Here is a 23740-nt window from a genome sequence, read left to right as displayed (position 1 = left end):
CGAACAGCATGGATCCTGACCAGACTGCGCGGATGCGCAGGCTGGTCTTTATTCATGCTGGTCGCAAACGTACTATGTTGGTTTTCTCATGGCGCGGATCATATAGAATATTTTATCCAAGAAGAACTCGTAATGCATCTATTGACGAAATATGCATAAACTTTGATAAAGAATAAGAGAATAGAGATAGTAAATCGTCTGTGCCAAACTCAGCGTGACTTCTAATTGTGTTGTTTGTGCTCTGTGACGGCCACAAAAAGTCTCCCCGTATATTGAGTCAATATTGTCATTCTTCAGTGATTGTTATGTATTTTAAACTCTCGGCCTCCGTCAAAGATGAGGAGTGGTTTATACTGTGTTGAAGGTTCCGTGTTCATTGGCATTCGGGTCCATTTTAGTTAGCCCGTCCAACAGCGACCTCCGGCGCTTTTTTACCAATTTGTGTTGAATTGTCGCTTAACATTTTCACTTATTTGAACTTGATGGCTTTATTTCTACCAGAACGCCACTTTTCACAGAATTGTGTTACATTATATTATTATAAAAGTACATACATATTAGAGTTCCGAAATTAATTCTTTCACCTCTTCGGTTACACTCTGCATCTTCTGTGCATCTGCCGAATGTCAAATAAAACATACAGATTTTTCATAGAGATGTAAAGGGTAATAGAACATAAAACAAATTAATTTAAATTCTTGTATTTCCTTTTTTTCTTACTGTTATATACAATATATTTGTATTGGACTTTTAATTTATATAGTAGAAATTATTACTGAATCCACTCTTTTTATTACCACCGTTATAGCTCTAAAAGAATATATTCATATGCAACAATGTTTTACTAACCATGTAATTATATATACATGTATATATGTGCTCTACCTCTACACAAACAGCTGCTTTTTCTGTTTTAATTTAAAACTTTCAGAGTTATGGTTCTTTAAATTATACTAATTTACAAAATGGAAAGTTAAGAAAAAAACTGAAGAAAAAAACTAAAAAAATCGAAAGAGGAAAAATTTACTACATAAATATCGATTAAGCACATGATTTTAATAGCATGCAAGTAATACATATTCATGTTCAAAGTTTAAACAAATGAATATGCAATGTATAGAAGTATCTAATATCTGAATGAATAACCTGTATGAAAGTCACACAATGAATAAAAAAGAACACTTTTGAATTCAGTTCACTAACACCAGACTCTGTCGTGCAGCAAGGTAAAGAAATAAATTATAACAACGTGATATACTGATAAATAATTCATCTCATCGTAATTTAGTTAAAAGCATGAAAACTAAAACTCGGATTATGTGAGTATTTATACCATAGACACCATGTCATCCGTGAGAACGACAGAAACAGTTTCGTAAGAGGCAGGTAACATAATGATTGAAAGCAATATCACAACAATAATATCACAATGATCCGGGAAATACTTCATCCATGCATAATGATAATGGCAGAGATGAAACTATTAAATAGATGTGTTTAAAAAAACAACAACATTTTTATGTGTATGCATATTGTCTATCAACAGGCTATAGTCATGTGTAGGCCGAGCATGTCGAGAGCCAAGAAGTTTCTTTTGCTTTCACATTTGTAACTAATTTCTTTCGGTCAACAATTTTGTATTTTCATTATCACTTTTCTCGACATTGTAAGTAACATCTTGTTTTGTGCTTTGCTGATTAAATCCATAAGGAACATCTCTAATTTCCTCTGACTGGAAACTGTAACATGGCAAAAAATTTCTCAGGTCTAAAAGCTGGTTATACATTGCTGTACCGATCATCAGAAATAAGAAACCATCAACTGAAATGAGAATTTAATTCAAACTAAATTTTGCATAGTAATTTGTTTGCTCATACTGATTCACCAAGGTCAGTCTACGATGCATTTCTAAATATAATCGGGTGAAGGTAGTTAACACCTATGTAAGACGGTCTTCATTCTGTAATGAAATATTCACCAAAATACGTATTGGTGAAATTCAGTTCACTATTTGGGTGCTTCGTCGTAGTATTCATCAGGTATCCTTAACATTTACTGTAGCATGACCAATGCAAATGCCTACCAACATCTAAAAAGTGCGGTCACCGATGTATTTTTAATTTTATTTTTCAAATTTGGAAAAAAAAAAGTCGCTAGGGTTAAATCTGGTGAATATTGTGACAAAGTAGCACGGTTATCCACTTTTCTCTCAAAAATAAAACTACAAGGTCTGATCTGTGAAGAGGTCGTTTCTAAACAATAGTCATATGCAAGAGAAACACTACGCAGGGCGGCGTTTCATAATTACCTATTTGCAGCCGTAACTGGACTGAGTCACTACCGTTGAAAGAATGGTAATCATGTGTTTTGAGACCGTAAGTGTTTATACTTTGTCCATAATATGATTTGTGTAAGACTAGTTTAATCTAACAATGAGTATATTGTATTTTAGATATGCTGAAATCATACTTTTTAAATAGAAGCAAAGGTAATATAAATAAGTATAACTTCTTTTTACAAGTTAAGGTTTCCTTGATCTTGTGACTAGAACAACGACTTTTAGATCTAGAAATTTTATGCCTTGCTGTAGAGGAACTCAAAGGGAAAATGACCAAATCTGATACTGGTCTCTAAAACAGTGTAAAGGACCCGCCTATAGCAAATAAAGAGAGTGATAAACTGAATGTAGATAAAAAAATGGATATAGCTCCAAAAATAGGCATTTCTCCATCCAGTATCAATAATTTTACAGTTTCATAAATTTTATTACCTTGTAAACTATTGTATAAGGCTCAAACCACTCTTTTAAAAAGTCTAAAGCTTTAAAAGTATTGGCATTATGTATAAATATTTAACTCCTATTGTATAAGATTTATCTAAAACAGAAAGCAAGTGACGCGGACAAAATATCATAACCCCACCCCCTCCCCCACGTCCTTGAGCTCAGTGTTGTTATATCACCTGGTATTTGGGAGCATTGAGTATACTATTTGTACTACATCAGAATTCCGCTTAAGCTTGAGGGGTGTTGCACATTTCACATGAACAGAATCAATGAAACCGAGTCTACTATCATATTGCTTGGTTGCGCTCTATGCTTCCACAGAATATTTTCTCATATTTTATTACACAACTCATTAGGACGTGTTGTTGAGAGGACCTGACGTTGTTCCAGTCTAGCACCAATCCTTATCTTATTTGATACTCAGATAAATAATAATACATATTTTTATAATTAAAAAATTCAAAATCGTTGAAAGCTCTTTTACTGCCATTTTAAATCTGTGATATCAAATCAAAATGGATATAGAAGAAGTTACGAAAAAGTGGATTTTATATAGCTTACCTTGAAGTATCCCGTACGCTTTGTCAAAAGGCTCTCCAAAGTTCTAAAAATGTATAAAGAAAACGATGAAAATACTTGTATTATTATACGATCGATAATTGATACACGTTCTTTGTAAATAAAAGGATGAGGACTTTAACAACACCGAAATGTATACACCATTCTGTACGGGTGGAACTAAAAGTAAACATGTTTGATGACAATTATCATTTTCTGCTGAAAAAGCCAATTAAAGAACTCATTGCACAGAGTGAAATATGTCATTCAATAAATATATATGTTTTGACAACACATTACCTTATCAAAACCATAGTAGATGGTTAGACCAACTCCCCAAACGAATACGGTCCTACAAGCATCTATCAACGTTTTGTGCACCGCTAAATATAGGAAGAGAACGGTATATTAGCATTAGAGGTTTACCTGGTCTACTGCCATACGTTCAATGTATATTGCGGAATACTATTGTGATACTCTTACAACAGTTGATGGCAAACACTGCATACTGTTACAATTATAATAATATTAAATACACATCCTTTATAATATCAACCGCCTTGTGGCAGAGCACCCGCTTCGAGTGCAGGAGATCATTTGTTCACTCTCTAGGCGAGTCATACCAAAGACGTAAAAAATATTACTAGAAGCTTCCCCGCGTTCCGTCCAGAATTAAGATTCTAAAATTAGAATTAGAAATTAAGTTCTAGAACTGGGCATTTCATGCCAGTTTGATATTAGATGTTACGCGTGTGCGGCGTGATATTCCAGTAAGGAAGCATTATAAATTAGGGCGTTGCACTTCCTGCTACTAGGAGACACTGTCGTTTAAAGCCTGACATTAGCACACTTATATGAAGATTGATGTGCCATAAGGTTTCAGTAATGTAAATCTAAAGAAGCAATTAACATAACTTTTCAGTTTGCAACTTGCTAAAAGCGTTTTGATAGATACTGATTTGATTTTAATCTGTGTTATTTACATGGAACGAAGCAAAATACAGTTTAAGAGGACTTATACAAGTAGATTGGTGAGTTTTAAGCATTTAAGTACACTTATTTATAGCTTCAAATATCAGACTACAGTAAATTACGTTTAAAACACCTAATCTATATATTTGAAATGATTTCTGTCTTAGACGATATTCCTAACATGTAAACTGATTACGTATAGTATAGACGAACGGAAAAACAAATGGAGATTGCAACAGAGGTGTTGGGGGTGTGAGGGGTATTTTGTATTCCAATTACCTCTCGATTAAACCGAGTCTTGTATTATTTTGCTTATTCACTTCCTATGCTTCCAAAAGATCTTCTTTAAGATTTTACTTGTACTGACCATTTTTAAAAATAATTATATTAGTCTAATCCTGACAGTGGTCATGAGACCAGGGGCCTTCATTCAAAAATCACTTAATAGTAAAATGCCAGAAATATGAAAATTAGCCTTCTTACCTAGTTTGGCAGAAATTCAACAAATAGTACAATTCAGAAATGGCTCAGTTATATATTTGAGACTCTCAAAAATCATTCAACCAACTAAACGTAAACCTACACACAGCTAAGCCTAGTGTGATGATCCTATAAAGGTTTACTCATATCCTATCAGTGGTATAAAAGTAGTCCGGACCGATTTATTAGGAAAAATAACTACGACAACAAATAGCTAACGGGTAGTTGTCGACGATATTTGTAGTTAGCGATGGTACTGAACATTCCCACAGTTTGGTGGAAATCCAAAAGTAGTCTGGACAAACTTTTGAATCAGAAGAAACTGTCTAACGTCACGATATGTACAAACTGATTGAAAGACAGATTGAGGGACGGAACACAGACAGACTGAAAGACAAGACAAAATCAATGTATCTACCAAGTTGTGAGGAGACATCATATTAAGTGAGTGATACAGTAATAGCAATTCAAAGTTAATTATGAGATGCTGTAGAGGATCTATGTAGAATGGATCTAACAATACGTACCGGTAAGTGTTCTTAATATAGCCATGGAAAAGTAGTTGTAGAATGCTACAGACGTTATATAAACAAGACATAATATCATAAGTTGGTAACTGTTTGAAATCTGGTACAGTGCATCAATACTATTCTCGTAACTTCCATGTATATTATCACCAGGTATGAAATACAGAACAGGCAACACGATCTGTAATCATAAAACATACAACATCTTGCAACAATGATCGAGGCAAAGTTCGAGTGAAAACATTATTGACAAATCTATAATGATGTTTTAATTAAAATTTAGTTCTAATCATAGCTTTTGTTGTGGGTATTTATAAAATAAGGTGATCAAATTGAAATACCCGAAAGTAATGACTGCACGCAGATGAATGTCATGTTATGAACATTGTGTATTATTGTCATTTCTGTTTATAGATTAAAATGGATTTAACGATTCTCGCACTCAGCCAAAACTCTATTTTATATCAATATGCTTAGGTATTACAGTTAACTTTATTTTGTGACATTGTATTACTTATATCTTTTTTCCAAAGTCATTCTCAACAAAAAGGACCTGAAATGTCTATATGAATAGCACGATGTGAAAGATAATTGAATGACACTGGCAACTTGTGCAAAAGTGCCAAAATTTAAGTAAAGCTTACTTACAAAAGACATTAATGTAAATCCATATATGCCGCCCATGCCAACAATCTATAGGGAAAAATTAATAACACTATTAAGTTATAAAGTAGTATGCCCGTTTATCCTTATAATGCTTTCAAAACATCATGAAAATCGAAAAGTGAAATGAGTGGTAATAAAAATCAAATAATAATCAAACCACTTACGTTTAAACCATCTAGAGATATACATCAAGAACAGGAATGGCGTCTGTCCTCATTGTAGAAAATACGACATTATTATAATTTATATACTATAATAATAATATATATTATTATAATGTCTTTAATGAGGGCAGACGCCTCCTCCTTTCTTTATGTGTATATCTATATGGTTTACACGTAAGTCTATATAATTATAATAATAATGATGTGGCTGCTGTAATGACAATGACACGGAGAGTAATATATATTGGATAATGAATCGAAACATGTGTTCAAAAAGACAAGAAGTAAAGTGATTAAGACTGTCCAGCATTTTATAACATACGCACCACTATCTGTTTTTTCAACATTTCTATAAAACCATTAAAGGTAACCATCTACAGGTACTTTTCAACTTCTTGCTAAATATTTCTTCTAAAATGTTCCTACACTGTTACTCCAGGGAATGCTTTGAATACCACACGAAACAAGATTGTATACCTACGTGCAGTGGATGTAAGTTCCTCTTTTTTAAAACTGCCTCCTTTAGAGTGATTTGACCTCCTATTATGACCTGAGCAACAACGATAAGTATTATACCTGTAAAGACAAAATATATGTTTGCTTCTTATACACCAGATCCACAAGTAGGTCGTAGTTGTAATACTCGATACATTGAACGGTCCGTATGATATAAACGTGGAGATATACATCTTATATTGCTTTGATAACTATAACATTGAAATAATAAGTGATAGGCAACCAATGAGTTAACAAAAATGCAGGTCTGTATAGGTTCGTTTTTTACTGATAGTTCAGTCCTTGCACACCGTGTGCCTGTGATTACTTGTGTACATAAGTTACTTCTGAAGCGGATCGACACAGCAAACACTATAAGAGACACTATGGTGATTAATTGAAACAACACATAACATGTACAGACCTAAATTCGCCCTGACAGAAAAACTGACATGTATGAATTTTTCAGTCTGCTGAAAATATATGTTCCGTAAGTCCTTTTTTCTAAGACAGTTCATTTATAAAACATAAGATAAAAATCATTTTAAAAAGCCGTTTAATAGCATTTGTAATCGAAACAATGCCTAATAAATCCATTTACCTGTAATTGTATTCCCACCGATTGTTTTGTGACCTTGACCTTTTAACACACTTGAACAGCCAGCTAACACTAAACCGACTATAACAATAATCATACCTAACCAATGCGTTACTTTCAATTTCCTTTTCAGGAATATTACCTGAAAATATCGATAGCTATACATTATTTTCTGATGTTAATGCAGTCTAAATATAAGGAAGAGAAGTATGTCCAACGTGTTCGAAGACGCCCCGTAGCATTGAAGTATGGAACGGGATGAAGTGTATTATCATTGTTGATATTAGATGTGTTACTAAGCGCCAGACGTATGTTCTGTGACAATGTCACACTTTTGATACTTAGGTAAAGTTTATATCCCTTTCAAATGTCTCGCAAGATATTAATTTTACACGGTGATACAAGGACATAAAACAGCCGACAAATGTAATATTCACTGTATTTGGGTATATTTTACAGTTAATGGACTACATGTTTATTCAGGAATAATCAAAGGTTAACATGGATCGCGAGGGAATTGCACTGCAAAGGGTAATACCGCTATCCGAATAATTACTTTATGCCAATATAACAGTATAGTACTAATGAATTGTATCAACACAGGGTCTAGTCAATCGTATTCAATGTTTGATTTAGCAATCTCATTAACAAAGATGTTTCTATTAAACCAACATGTTATTCTATAGGTTGATACAAATATCATTATGTAGATGGATCTATGGTTGTAATGTACTCATACAAATATGACAGTCATCCTAATGTTTAATAATTGTTGTAATACAACCATATAAATACAATATGACAGGATAATTATGACAGATGCCTTAGAAAAACATTCATATAATATGATGACCCTGAATTGCTCACCTGAGTAATATGAGCTACATGTTTCAAATGTCAAATGGCAGGCGATGCTAAAATATTTAAAAAGTAGGTCAGTAGGTCACGTTCATGGTCACTGAATCTTTTTTAAGATCGGTGTGCAAATCTGAACGTGTCATCCAAATTTCAAGGCTGTATCTTAAAAAACAAGAAAGTAGATCAGTAGGTCAAGGTCAAAGTCAGGTGACCCTTAACTACTTGAGGTCATCAGGTAATTATAATTAAACAATGTAGGAAATACGATCAAATAATTTTCGAAGTATTTTTCCTATATAACTCATATAATAAGTGACCCCCGGGGCAGGGTCTCTTTTCACCCCAGGGACATAATTTGAACAATCTTGTTAGAGATCTACATGGCAATGCTGCATACCAAATATCAAAGCCTAGGCCTTGAACTTTGAGACAAGAAGATTTAGAAATATTCCTATATAAGTCTATGTACAAATTAGGACCCCCAGGGCAGGACCTCTTATCACCCAGGGGCATAATTTGAACAATCTTGGTGAAGGACCACAAGGCAATGCCTTGTGATTTCAGACAAGAAGATTTTTTTTAAAAATCCTATATAAGTTTATGTAAAACTTGGGACCCCCTGGGTTTGGCCTCTTCAACTCAGGGGTATAATTTGAATAATCTTGATAGGAGACCATTAGGCAATGCAACATACTAAATATCAAAAGCCCATGCTTTGCAGTTTCAGACAAAAAGATTTTTAAAGGTTTTTTTTATGTAAGTATATGTAAAAGTTGGGACCCCTGGGGCGGGGCTCCTTTTTACCTAGGGGTAATAGTTTTAATAATCTTGGCAGAGGACCACAATGCAATGCTACATACCAAATCCTAAATGCCTAGGTATTCCGGTTTCAGACGAGATTTTTAAAACAATTCCCTATATAAGTCTATGTAAAATTGGAGACCCTCGGAGCGGGGCCTGTTTTCATCCCAGGGGCATAATTTGAACAACCTTCAAGAAGGATCATTAAATGATGTCACAGGCCAAAAATGGAGGCTCTTAGCCATGCGGTTTTGGACAAGAAGATTTTTACATTTTTCCTTTCGGTTGCCATGGCAACCAAAGTTCTGTGTGGAATTCAATTTTTTGAACAATTTTAGAAGGGGACTACCCAAGAAACATCCAGGCCAAGTTTCATCAACTTACACCAAACGGTTTCAGAGGAGATGTTGTTTAAAGGAAAGTATTGAACGGACGACGGACGGACGGACGACAGACGGACGGACGCCGGATGGTGATCGATCACAATAGCTCATTCTGAGCTCAGGTGAGCTAAGAAATTCAGCACCGTCACTGTGTAAGGCGCCTTGACACTTTCAAATATAAGTATCAATTAACGCAATATATGACAATAATTTTATTGTTATCCTAAAATATCAAATAACCATAAAGCATATGAATAAATAACATTAACGAGTAGAGTTCTATGCATGATTGATTTAAGTTAACGTTTTACGGTCTTCATATAAGGAAAGTTAATCATTTAACGATGAGGTATAACATGTTCCTCTTTCACAACCAAAGCTTTCCTTAGCATAGCCACCAGTTTAAACCCAACAAAACAAAACAAAACAAAATGACATGCTATAAAAATCGCAACTTGACCGCGATGGGTGACCTTAGGCTGATTATTCATATCGATTATTTCATTAGTATGAATAAGGGGTGCTTAGGGTATCCATGTATATTTATATGCAGTAAGTTTGTATACAATGCACTCCTTTTCAATAATAGGTTGTGCCTCTTTATGTATTATAATACAAAGGTCAACCATCAGGGTCAAGTTGCGTCCACTATACAGCTCGTTTAAATGGGTCAACCATGTTGTTGTACTTATAAAATAGACTGGCCCGGTTTATAGGTTGGTCAGGGCTACGATATGTATTGTATTTTGCCATCGAAATATTTCTATGAAATGCTTCTTCCCCTTCCGTCTGGATCCGTCCATGTTTACAAACACGTTTGTTTATTTTATGGACTCCTGGGGAGGGCCCTAGATAATGTTGGAATAACTTGTGGCCCAACCCATTGTATGTATTTAATTTAATGCTTGTATTAAATGTGATGTATACATGTGTGAATATATGATATATGCGATATCCTTGAGATCCAGTTTACTTTCAGAGAGAGAAAATATAGCTTCTCTGGTCCCAATCAGTTAAAAAGACTAAAATGTCACTGCTGATTTATGAGACATGAAAACAGAGATTTGAGTATATATATGCAAATGTTGAACCAGTACCAATGTGTAGTACAATTCGGGCTCGTATATAAAGCAGCACCGAAACTAATCTTATTGGGTTAGTGGACTTGCTGCGTGTTCGTTTGTACTGTTAGGCGCTTTGCCGTAATTGGTCTGGTATATTGTGGTGGTGATTTAGTTCGTATAAATTCTCTCTACTATATATATATAATAATAATAAAATATGATTAAACTATAATTTTATGGACTGTACACGAATGATATTAACATGATAGCATAACGTTATTGTAACTTTAGTCATATAAAGTATACTCACGGAACAAATTCCTGTAAATATGATAACCGATCCTCTGAGCATCAACATGATGGAAGCATCAACATAAAGTAAGCCAATACCTGTATATCGGCGGAACATAAAACATGTAAAAAAATACTGGTAATACTAATTATAACAATTAGTTATAATAGCATTGATTGTAATGAATTAACCACTTATTGATTGATTACATTTTCCAAAGTATATGAATCTATAAGGACATCCTTTGGAAGCATAGAACGAAACTTAGCACCGGACTAAATGGACTTCTAGCATAAAACTATATCGAATTGACTTCAGGAAATAACAACAACATTGAAAAAAAAAACGATTTATCAAACCATATTATGTATCAAGTCTAATGAATCATCATGAAAATTCAGATATGTACACGTATATAGTAAAAAAAAGAAAGTAATAACTATTATTATTAAATAAAACATTTAATAGATGTTAGGACCCCAGACGACCAGAAATAATAATAACAATGGAACAAATATTTATCAAGCTAACTTTTAGATCAAGTTTAATGAATCATGATGAAACTTCAGATATATACACGTATACTTTAAACAGACAAGCAAATAAGCATTAGTTTTGAAATATGTAAATAAATTAGGTCTGGTAATTGCTAAATAACTCGAGTGGAAATATATGAGCCGCGTCATGAGAAAACCAACATAGTAGCTTTGCGACCAGCTTGGATCCAGACCAGCCTGCGCATCCGCGCCGTCTGGTCAGGATCCATGGTGTTCTCTAACAGTTTCTCGAATTGTTATATGCTTTGAAAGCGAACAGAATGGATACTGACCAGACTGCGCGGATGCTCAGGCTGGTCTGGATCCATGCTAGTCACAAAGCCACTATGTTGGTTTTGTCATGACGCGGCTCAGTTATAAACTAACAGCTTTACCGCACAGAGATGTTGAGATTAGGGAACAACAACTTGGTATAATCAAAATCCATTGACACAGTCTGAAGTATACAAAATATAAAGATCACCAATATGGATCAGGTTTTGAATCTTAGCATTGTATCCTAGTATGTTTGCATGTCGATGAATATAAAAGTACATTTTAGAATATGCTCAGTGTAAACACTTATCAGCTGGTCGCAAAGCCACTATGTTGGTTTTCACATGGCACGGCTCATTTGCCTTGATATTGTCTAACTTCTAAAATTTTAGGTTTCTTGAACACGAAAATATGGATGCTGAAAGCTGACCTTGACTTTAAGATCAAATGTCAGACATTAGTATTAATGTTGAATGTTTTTGTTAGGTGCTTCCAAAATATACGTTGGTGAATACATAGACTGATCCATAACAGTTTACTACAAAACTAGCCAACAAAGATGTTTTTAACGTTGTATCACTTTGAAACAAAATCTATAAAAACAGTTCTCATTAACAAACAGTGCATATTTTTTAAATAGAATATTCATTTTTACCAAGATATCAACTTCTGTTTACGGAAAAGTATTTATATAATCATACTTTTTGTCCTTATATCTCTGAAAATCATAAAACAATATTATCTATAATTCTGTTATTTTATATATCAGGATGTTAAAATTATTGCCAATTGACAGATGAGCTATCTGCCAAAACAGGGTTTGGATTATGGTTACTGTACAGTAATTCAGAAGTTTCTGTCTGTGTTTTCCCTAAGTTCTAGCAATATTAATTTTTTTTTACTCAGATTTCTAGATGTTATTGTGATGTCATTTCAGACACAAATGAGCTGAAGTTTCATAATCACCTTGCATGAACTGGAGGTCCTGTTTCAATTTTGATTTGCACATCTTTAACCTCGTTCTTGGCGATCTATAATATATAACAATGTATGCAGCATATGCAAATTGGTCGTGTTTTTTCTCTCACTCATCAGTAATAATATTTCCTAAATACATTTTGCACCTTTCCATGCGGATCAACACAGTAGTAGCAGCAGTATTTGCATGCAAATATACACGTTTAAAAGTGTCAATTTCCAAAGGTACAAAACGAACATTAACTGAAAAACAGAAAGAAGCTTAAAATGAGGATGCATTGCTGTGGAAACCCATACGAAATGGATAAAATAGAATTGATACAGCAACAATTTTTTGTTAAATAGGTATTGCTATAAAAAAAGGGTGAAATGTAATAATTCGTTTATAATTTTTAAGTTTCGCATAGGTTAATGTTAATTTGGAGTGGATACATGTAAATTATTTTCGTATCTGAAAATTGTTGCATGAAAACAGACCTTATGTAGATTCTATCATTCTTACAAAACGATTGTGATATACAAGGTGGACGATGTTCGCTGTTGAAAGTTAAAAAAAATCCGAGAAAAATTCCGTTTTTTTTATTATGTGTTGTATAACCAGCAAAAACAGTTAGGCATTCTGTGTACAATCACAATTTTGAAAGTTTATGTTATCATTCGTAAAATATTTTCATAGGTAGATTTAAGATTTCAGAGGCAAAGACATCAGGTAATGATTCGTGTATCCAATGAAATGGTTTTAAAACATTTCATTTCTGAAAAATTATAAATCGCTCCTCTAAATGTTTTGCATTCTGACGATAGTTCCATGAGAAAATGTTCTTTTTCGTTTGAGATAACGCAAAAAGATCAACTTACTTCTTTCCTGTATTCTTGCAAGTTCCTTCTTCTTTGTATAGGCAATCCTATCAAACACAACGCCTGTGCTAAAATGTAAGCGATATGAAAGGAGGAAAAAGGTTTTAGTGTCCTTTCCATATATACAAACAGGTTCTATAAAATACGTAAAATATCATTTTGTTTTGTTGCATTATGTTGCAAAAGAATGCAATAAACATGTTCCAATATAACAGTTACATAATTATTCTTTGTGGAAATGGGAACATCTCTACCGGCTAAATGCTGGTATGCAACCAACCGCTGGAATTTTATGTTCTTGTTCTATATTGCAATAAATCTAGAATTTATATTTTACCTCAACAATAAGTTGAGGAAGAATGTTAAGCATGTACTCACACGTAAATAACAATACTATCAAATGCCTACACCCTAACCATAGACAATATGCATAAGATCATAATACTTGCAATTATTACATACTCATTTCTATTCCCCGTTAAGTCTCACTGGTACCGGAAACGTCAATATTTTTCCATACACTGACGCCTGAATTTCATATCGGGTGCGTGACGTAATTCAGTTTGTGTTGTTGCACTATTTTTTTCTATTTAGTTCAGTATTGTCAATCCAATTCAGGCTATTGAACATATATATGATATTTACATAATATTTATACGTGTAGATGCGTTTGTAATAAAAAGGTTATTATCTTTGCACCGGGAAATATGCACGAGTTCTTCAGCGGGAGAATATTGCGCTCCAAAAATATTTCTCGATACAAAGCTATAAGTATTCCACGTAAGGCAAACGAGAATATAATTTTGTGTAATTTAATATTTGTTATGCCTGATTTCTTTGTTTTGTTTAGTCATAATATGAACACTTTCTCGATATACCGCAAGAGGAAGAGTCCACGAGTATTCAGGCATGTGCACCTTGGTAGAACCATCAAAATTCTGTAGGACAAAATTTCTAAAGGGTGCATATCAGCGAGATTACAACGATAAAGTGTACCGGGGTTATACAGTTACATTAAATATTGACAGTGTCCTTTTTTAATGTACATAGCATACTGTTTTTATATGTATGTGTTCAGTAAAACATTTTTCAAAGTTTAAAATACTTTAAACAGTCAGGCTTTTCATAGGGAAGAATTAAAAGTAACTTACAGCCGGTTATTATATTCTTATTACAATATACAATGTATATGAAGGACCCCATTGAAAATAAGCAGAAATACTTTATGGGTTATCCTGTGATATAAATGTCACAAAATTTATTTATTATCTATATAAAAGAGCTAGTCCATTTTTCTTTAATATCAATCTGAGATATAAGACATAGCTATTTCTGTGATATAATTGAATGTATGTTTGTAATGATGTTGGTTTTTATAATGTGATAATCTGTCTCTCTCTCTCTCTCTCTCTCTCTCTCTCTCTCTCTCTCTCTATCAATCCTGGAGACAACACGAAACTGTACTTAAACGAAGACCCTTATGACTTACCTGTGCACAGCATCCAAGTTTGAAACCAAGGATGGTTAAAACTATGCTCGTTAGACTTGTAACCCTTCACTCTGCAATTTAGTATTCGTACATATACATATTATTCTTTCAATGCCCATAGTTCAATTCCCATGCAGAATATTTCTTTGGTATGAATGTAGATTGAAGTTAAGATGTCTAACATTGATGGAAAAAGGAACAAACATGTATGCTTTAAGCCTGTCTTGTTGTAGGTAATTGGTAGGGACATGGTAGAGCGCTCCTTCTCAAAAACTACTTCTAGTTCGTTTTTACAGATCGGGGTTATTTGTAGGTTTATTACTCTGGTAGATAGCGATCGAACGCTTCTAAAAACAAGTTCAATATTTATTTTCCTCCAGCATTAAATAGTCTTTTGATTAATATGTGCGACTAACACTCATTTTATTTTAAGAGTATAATTTAAATATTTCCTTCTTAAACATAAACATTTGAAATTTGTTTTCAATAAAATAATGTAGATATTATTTAATTAATGGTATGTTATAAACTTACACACAATCGTTTTGGGCCTTTTTGCACAGTGTATTAATACTCCCTGTAACAAGCATACCCGCCGTCAAAACCATCTGCATACATGTCAGTCTCGCCATGCTGTTTCGTATCGTCCTAACGTGTCATCATACGTAGGTACATTTCAAACGCCCATTATCATCTATGATGAAACCATTTTACACATTTACACAAGAAATCATCAATGACTTCAGTCCACTAAGCTGTTTTTTTAGGTCAAGCAAACGCCGCTGCAACAGAAGTTAACAAATGTATTGAAACAAGGAGTTATTATTTGAGAGCTAGAGGATGCTTCAGTAGTCCAAATGTACAACTTCAGAAGGATCTCATTCATGTGACAACCACAGGTACCCTGTGGCAGGACGAATGACCGCCGTGTTGACTGCCCGCCGTGATTTGACTGATATTTATCTTATTGAAATTGTTTACACATGTTGTCACCAAATAAACCAAAGGTTTCGATTGAAATGCTTCTTTAAAATATTCTTAATTCGCCGATGATTATAAAAAAGACTTTTTTTATAATCATCGGCGAATTAAGACTATTCTAAACAAGAAATATCTTTAAAAAAAGATGGTCGGCGTGATGTAACTAAAGCACAAGTTATGTACGGACAGAAACCTGTATTTTAAATCTTTTGGCAATGTTGAAAGGGCCTCTGTGAAGTTTTGTATAAATGAGGATAGTAGTTCTGAAGAAGACTGTGTTTAGAAATTGCGGACACCAAACAATCACAAAAGCTCACTTTGAGCCTTTGGTGCTTAAAAGATGGTAACAGTAAGCAAACAATATTGAAATACGTTCTATACTTTCTGAAATTCTTGGAAGCAACATGAACCCTTACCCTACTTCAGCTTATTATCTATCATTCAAAATATGTACAGTACTGTTTTCACCGGAAAGATTAATTTAAAATTTAGAGCCTAAAATTTAACAGTATCGGACATGTTGTTGCAGGTTAGTAATGATTTGCACTGGTTAGAAATTGTTGCTGTAATACAGGGTCAGAGTTAATGACTGTATAAAACAAATAACCTTTTTGTAAAAAACAAACCTTAAGGAAAGGAAACTTAACAAAACAGAAATAACTTAACAAGAAAACTAAACAAAACAGAAATATGTCCGGATGAGCAGATGAATATTTGGTTACGTACACCTGTTCAAGTGGTACGCATACAACCCGATGGTGCTGTAATTATAGAGGTTATAGATGACGAACGCGTTGTCATTTCACTCAGTGTCACATATGACTCAGAGTAAAGCATTTTCAGCCTTTCCTCCAATCAGCACCACTCTTACAAAAAAATTTCTCATTATGGCTGAAAATACCGAGAATACCTTACCAAGCAATCCGATTGGTACATTATTCAGGCGGCATAAGGTCATACGAGGTCATAAAATCGTGCTTAATACGGCACGCCGAAAAAGCATTTCAATCGAAAATTTTGGTTTATTCAAATCACGGCGGGCAGTCAACATGGCAGCCATAGATGGTGACAACCATAGATGATCACTCTTTTGTCAATTTCATGCAACGAATTTGTCCTACTGAACCGCCTGAAACATTTAAAGTAGGACTTATTGCTCTGTGTCAGAAACAGGACAGTCGACATGATATTTGCTGCTCAACAATTACAAGAGAAATGCCAGGAGCAGCACTATGAACTCTTGGTACAAAAGGTACTTTTTCGTTGAACTCGGTTTGAGTATAATTGATCTCCATTAACAGGTTTAAAACCTGCCGATTATCCCAATTATATTCAATTACTCAGAAAAAAAATAAAAGGAAAGAAAAACAAACAAACACACGACATTGTCATTTTGGAGTAAATCTCTAATTCTCAAAGTAAATACACCAACGTCATCGTCAACATAGATCACTTGGGTTATAATTTTCTTGTGAGTTTCACGCCCATATGCGGGATAAAATGTTTGTTGTGTTTCATTCATTGTACATCTTGGTCGTTCCTCATCACTGATCTTAGAAGTATTGTATAGAGTCCCCATTCCTGATTAGACATTTATCAGAATAATGGTCTTGATAACATCTAAGCTAAGTTTGAAACTCGGTAATTTCGGATTAAAAAGGTTTACGTAAGTCTGAATTTAAGCATAACATTGTGTATGCAATACATTTCATTCCATATACTGACACTTAGGGGACAATTTTGCATATGGATCATGATCAGTCAATAAATACAAAAAAAATCCTGCTTACACTACAAAGGCAGTGCTTTTTCTCCAACATTCACGAAAACCCCAAGAGACTGACTGTTTGCCTAGGGTCTTCAACGAAGACACCAGTATCATTATATCATCTCATGTTCTATCAGCACTACGTACACTTCTTTGTTTGGCGTGGAGTTTCCTTTTGCTGCATTTTGCAGTAACTTTCGTACTTGTTATAAAATTTATGCTTCCAAAGATCGGAGATCCATGTATCGTCAAATAGTTCATCATTTCATCATTGGACAAACTGGTCAGTATGTTGTTTTTCGGCGAATGCATTACTAAGAACAAATTCGTGACATGGACTAATCCATGCCACGTGACTTAAGTTTGCAAATCAGACTACTTAATAACGCATTACAGATGATTTATATGAAAGATTTCTGTTGTAATTATTCGTCGTAGAATGAAAGGAACGAAACTGCACAAATACGAAACCTTTATGAAAAATTAAACGAGAACCATTTAAATTGTTAAAGTATGGCGTTTAGTATTGCTATTTGCAAAATGTTAAATAGATGATAGAATAACACAACTTCGTTCAGCAATGTCAAATAACCACATTATACCTTTATTTTTATGCATATTTCATAAATATATATATTACAAAAATCCTCCAGAATCAAATTTTCAAAATACAAAGATGGCGTTTGTAAAGTACTTTAGAGTAAAGAAACCAATGTTGTTTTTTAATGCTAACCTTGTTGATAATTTTCAGGATTTTTTTTGTAGAGATAACTGATGCTGTATTCTTTTGATTTTAGAAAAGCATTGGATCTAGTTAACATGAAATTCCGTTGAAAAATTAAAGTACTATCATGTGATCGTTTTCATTTGTAATTTTCATGTTACTGTATCCGATGAAAAACACGCGCAAAATAAACAATATTACATATTTCTTCACAAACTGCGCATGGATTTGTCGGCAAGACACAACTACATCCCGCTGCATTCCCCGATTTCTAAAAAGCTTTTACTGGAAAAAGACAATAACCAAAAACTTTCAATTTTACTCGCATTGCTCGTTATTTTTGTAAACATCCTGCGCAATGCCTGCGCCGTCGGAAGCGCGGTGCCTTCGTTTCAGTGCGGCACATTTTGTGCCGCAGGCAACGTTTCATACCCGTGTGTCTGACGTCGTAAAATAGATCCATTACATAATTTTGGTATTACACTAGTGTAATAAAGTTTTGACTTGACGTCGTTTTAAGTCGTCGGTCGAATTGACTTGGTCTATCATAGACAGATAAAGAAGACAATCTGATGTTTCAGCACGGAAAGCTCACAGGTGATAAAAAGAATATTACACTTTTCAGAGTGATATTTTTAAACTCGATGAATGCTCCGCATAATTTTATTCTACTTGTCTAATAAGTTTAATGTAAAGAAACACTAACGTGAAAATGTCTGAGTCAGTTGAAATGATTTTGAAAATTCATAAACCAACACAGTTTTGTCAAAACATGTTTCGCTTTAATAAGCTTCTTCAGTTGACAATAACATACACAATGATACTTAAAAAATGAGTCAGTTGAAACGCATTTATGCCATAGTTCTAAGGTTCACTATGTGAATAAAAGTGAAGGATGTGAAAACGTAATGTGTCATACTTATGACAATTTGGCATTAACTATTTACATAAAAGTGAAAAAAATTGCTTACAAAATCAATAGGGATACTCAAATAGTAATAATTATTACAAAACCATGGCCGTAGCGACTACTGAGGCAACCGAGTCACTTGCCTCGGTCAATTTTTCTGCCTCCTCTGCCTCGGTGAGTTTTTTTCTGCCTCAGTAGCCTCGGTGGATTTTTTGCAAGGCGACTAGTTTTGGTAACCAGGTTTTGTTTTGCCTTAGCTGTATGAATTACCAACCGTTCTTCAAAAATCTGATCTCGGTTTGGAAAGAATTATTCGAATAGATGTGTTATAAAAACTATGGAACAAGCATATATCTACGACGTCACAACTGTGTGACGTATGTGAGATATGTCAGTATCGTAGGCTACTACGGTTGTTCAAAATGCGCATTTCAGATAAGTGTTCAATATTCCATCCGAAAATATCAGCCTGTAGAGGTCACCCCAGGGGGCGTAGCGTGGCACACTCACTCTGTTCATTGCGCTAAGCAACATTTGCAATCAAAGCCTAAAAATGGGGGATAAAGGATCGAAAGAAACAAAGTAAGATCAGGCGAGGGTATGAAGCTATTGCCAGTGTTTGTGCATATATTAGTAAACTGTATTTTGTAGATTTGTAAATTTCAGAAGTAAATACAGGGCTGTAGCTTGACTAATTTGTATGATCTTAAATACCACATACCGCAATCTCCTCCCCTCAATAAAAACTGTTACAAATATCATTACGTAAATTATTGCATCTATTTCGGACCCCTACTTAGGACGACATGTTTAAGAAAATATCAGATCTCGATTTTTCAGTCATTCAGTTAAAAGGTTCCACTTTTTAAGTTTATTTATAAGCTAGTTCAGTGAGTGATAAAACATTCGGTTTCATATGCATATCTAATACTATGGGATACGGTCAAAATAAATATTTTATATTTACCTTATGCAGACTTTGGTACTCCCAATCCTACAGCTTAGTAAATATTACACAATTTTTATTCATATAATAATTTCTATTGTACTCACGCACTTTATTTTCACTGTAAATGTTCACCGTGCACAAATGTAGATGTTACCATACTGGTTTATGTCAAAGTAAGTTTTACCACTAGTGCAAAAAGTGGATGACATATAAACATAATTTTGATATCCTTTCATGACCCTTTCATCATTCAGACACTTCAATGAAGAAATTTTAGTAAACTTCAAAAGATTTATCAGATATAATGGCGGTCAAAGTATGTTTACTGTGTAAAATTGACAGTATATAATATCAGTTTTGTTTGTTTTGTTGGATTTAACGTCGCACCGACACATGATAGGTCATATGGCGACTTTCCAGCTTTAATGGTGAAGGAAGATCTCAGGTGCCCCTTCGTGCATATTTTCATCATGAGGGGGCACCTGGGTAGAACCACCGACCTTCCGTAAGCCAGCTGGATGGCTTCCTCACATGAAGAATTCAACGTCCCGAGGCTTGAACCCACATCGATGAGGGGTAAGTGGTTTGAAGTCAGTGACCTTAACCACTCGGCCACGGAGGCCCCTTATATAATATCATTTGTATTATATTCGAAACATTGCAGCTAAATGCAAAAAAAAAAAAGCTTTTACAATACAATGGAAAAATTGATTTTAAATGTAAATAGCGAAATGAATGCTGCAAACTAAGTATTTTGCGTTTCAGTTGCTTGGATTACTATTTTATATGCACATAAGCTGCAGCGTCATTGCATTTTTAAAACAAAATGAGAAAAACAAACTGTTGACAGCTGCTTTCTAATGATATTAAGAGACAGAAACTTCTTGTTGCACGTTTATACTTACCATTCCTTCAAAATTGTACGAGTATTTTATACTAATAAAAAGTTATGATACATGAACAGCTGCTTCAGTAATACCTGTAGGTGACCGCTACTAGCTAAGTTCCAATTCTTCATAAAATTTGAAAAATCTAGACAGACCGGACAAAAGTACCAAACTTTGCACAGAGGTAGTTTGGACCAATACAAGACTTTTGGCTGTAAGGGCCAAGGTCACAGCTCTTTGGAATTCTATTTTTAGAACATTCAAAATGGCCACCATTGAAACAGATAGCTGTTTTAGTAAAAGTTAGTTTTTATCTTATTCTTGATACATATTTATGTGTAAACTGATTCATACCTACTCTTAGAGTTAAAGTGATACATTTGCAGGAAGTGATGTCAATTTTCACGTCTGTCTGTCTGTCTGTAAATTCGCCTGTCTGTACGTCAAAAATGTCGTTTATAAACAGTATACTTGTGGTTATAACTATAAGATGAGCCCCGTAATGTGCAGCTTGACTTTAATTATGTATTGGTGCAGCTTAAAAAAAGTGTTTCACCAACTTTTAGGTGAAGCATGTTATTATTTGTTCCGTCCGTCTGTCCGTCCGTCCGTCGCAAAATTCATATAATATTATCTCAGAACAGCTGTTTTGGCTAAATCTGAGGTTTTTTTTAAAGATTTTTGAAATTATCTTTTTCTATGAATTGTTAAATGCCTATTGCTTTTTGTAATATTCAAGTGACTGTTCCTGAAATACCCTGTTCAAATGCAAAAAAAAATGTATAGAAACGATTTGTTTTAACTGCTTAAAGGGCTATTATGGCTTTGTTTATTTAAAATAAATGTGACTGCCGCATGTGCTGTTATGAACATAAAATATATTAATAACTTGTTAAATCTTATTTTTGATACTTTATTAATGACATATTTTTCAAAGGTATTTAAAGTATGATTCACAAAGTATAAAGTAATACTGAGTCCATTATTTTTTATTACCTTTCTTTTATGTAAAAGGATAAATACATGTGCAGTACTGAAAGAAGTGTTTTTCCAATCACGTAATTATGCATGTTTTCTTTGTTTTTGAGAGTTGCTGTATCGGATTTTAACATTATGGAATTTTAACACAGTGAAGTTCACTTAAATAGGCGTGACAAAATATCCTACTGAAAAGTACTTTAGGCATGTTGAACAAGTGTTAAAGATGGTTTAGGAAAACATTTTCTTAATCTCTATTCAAAATCATGTTTGATACATGTACCTATTTCTTAATGTCTTGTACCTATATTATCTATAACAAATGTGTTACCTTATGGCAAAGTTTTTAATGCATATTAGGTGTTATTTCAAGGTTAGAGAGTTCGGTGTAAGGTCATTTCAGAGCATTATTAACTGCAAGTTGCTTTATTAATCAATGTAATGATGATTATTGTATAACAGCTTATGCATTTTACTTGTTGAGAAAGAATGCTATGCTTATAAATGAATTATGTATAGATCAATCATTAATTTAAGTAGGCCTATATCTGAAGTAAATTAGCTAATTGCCCGAACAATGCCATTTTAAGCCAGTGTGATGAAAACATACTAAATTAACATTGAAGATAAAGGGAAAATAGTTTCTTCCATTTCTTTTATTGCTGATGCAGATTGTGTATGCTGCTTTCAATCTATTAAGACATGCTGTTGTCGTTTAAGAAGGAATTGTGATCATTAATCTAAGTGGTACATTTCCAAGTATTTAAAAGGCAATACATGTATGCTGCAAGCAAGGCTTTGATTGTTTCATTATGCTTTACAATTTTGTTGCAAGGTATTTCCATTTATTCATAAGGAATATGTCATTAAGGTGCATATACTTCTGATGATATAATCTATAATTATTTGGGAGATTTTAGTTATAAATGTCAGCATTCTATATCTATCTATATCTCCTTTTGGCTTTAAATCACCATACAGAAGAGAATGTCTTTATAAAAGAAGAGGCTTTTTAAAAAAAAAAAAATCATTGTGATCACAAAATTCATGTGCATACATCTATTCCATCTCTTTTCTATATGAATATCTATAGCTTTTTAGTTTATACTAATTTATCTTTAAGCTCAATTGTGATGAAAGCTAGAAGCTTATCTGAACCACACTCGAATCCTTTCCCTGGAAAATCGAGTACCGGTGTCATTTGAGAAGGCTTGGTTATGATCCATGTCGGTATCAAACTCTGGGTTGAGCAGCCGACACCTTAAACTCTAGACAACCGCTTCCCTTACCTATAGTTTCTTAACAAGTGACTTATCCCAACAAAAATGTTCTAGTACCAGAAGGCTCTGACATGATATGTGACCGGGATAAACATGAAAAGTATCAAACCAGAAGACGTCGGTTTGATGATTTGAACAGGAAAAATGTCCTGTGTGGTCAAAGCTTTCAGTTGCAAGTAAGGTTAAATTTGTTTGAGGTAACTATTTGTTCATGCAAAAGATGAAGTAAGCGGTGCATATAAATCATGTAAACATCTCTAAATGATAAATTACAACAATAATCCAGTAAATAAAGACATAATCATTAAAGAAACGTTTGAACTTTCCATTACAATAAAGCTTTTCAAGATACATGCATATAGATATGATCAAATATTGATACTTTGCAATATCAAAATAAAACTATCTGAATATAGAGATTTTATGCAAATATGATTATGTAATATGTGTTCTATTATGGAAATTACAAAGCTTATCACAAAG

General features: G+C 33.7%; 1 protein-coding gene across 3 annotated transcripts; it reads right to left on the bottom strand.

Annotated features, from left to right (window-relative positions):
* Positions 1-1011: 1011 nt before the first annotated feature.
* Positions 1012-21098, bottom strand: LOC123525696 (solute carrier family 35 member F6-like). Of its 3 annotated transcripts, none has more exons than XM_053521785.1 (14): positions 17552-21098; positions 15315-15562; positions 14781-14851; positions 13292-13359; positions 12422-12486; positions 11575-11636; positions 10662-10741; positions 7249-7387; positions 6634-6728; positions 5971-6015; positions 5323-5503; positions 3644-3726; positions 3347-3389; positions 1012-1821 (listed from the first exon to the last, which is right to left on the bottom strand). In XM_053521785.1, the coding sequence occupies exons 2-14, from the start codon at positions 15410-15412 to the stop codon at positions 1613-1615; spliced, it is 1239 nt and encodes a 412-aa protein (XP_053377760.1). In that variant the 5' UTR covers positions 15413-15562; positions 17552-21098; the 3' UTR covers positions 1012-1612. The 3 variants fall into 3 exon arrangements, with proteins under 3 accessions (XP_053377760.1, XP_053377756.1, XP_053377771.1); XM_053521781.1 differs by having other exon boundaries at positions 20131-21098; XM_053521796.1 differs by having other exon boundaries at positions 20217-21098.
* Between the last annotated feature and the right edge of the window lie 2642 nt (positions 21099-23740).

The sequence above is a fragment of the Mercenaria mercenaria genome, chromosome 1 (assembly GCF_021730395.1).
Source record: "Mercenaria mercenaria strain notata chromosome 1, MADL_Memer_1, whole genome shotgun sequence".
Taxonomy (NCBI): Eukaryota; Metazoa; Mollusca; class Bivalvia; order Venerida; family Veneridae; genus Mercenaria; species Mercenaria mercenaria.
This window is presented reverse-complemented; position numbering and strand designations above follow the sequence as displayed.

Bases quoted from the DNA above. Each gene is read 5' to 3' on its own strand.
- LOC123525696 (XM_053521785.1), bottom strand. From the start codon at position 15,412: ATGGCGAGACTGACATGTATGCAGATGGTTTTGACGGCGGGTATGCTT. The intron at 10,742-11,574 runs GTAAAGCTGTTA...GCCGATATACAG, and splicing joins AATCTCAACATCTCTGTGCG to GTATTGGCTTACTTTATGTT. The intron at 6,729-7,248 runs GTAAATGGATTT...TTGTCTTTACAG, and splicing joins CGGTGGGAATACAATTACAG to GTATAATACTTATCGTTGTT.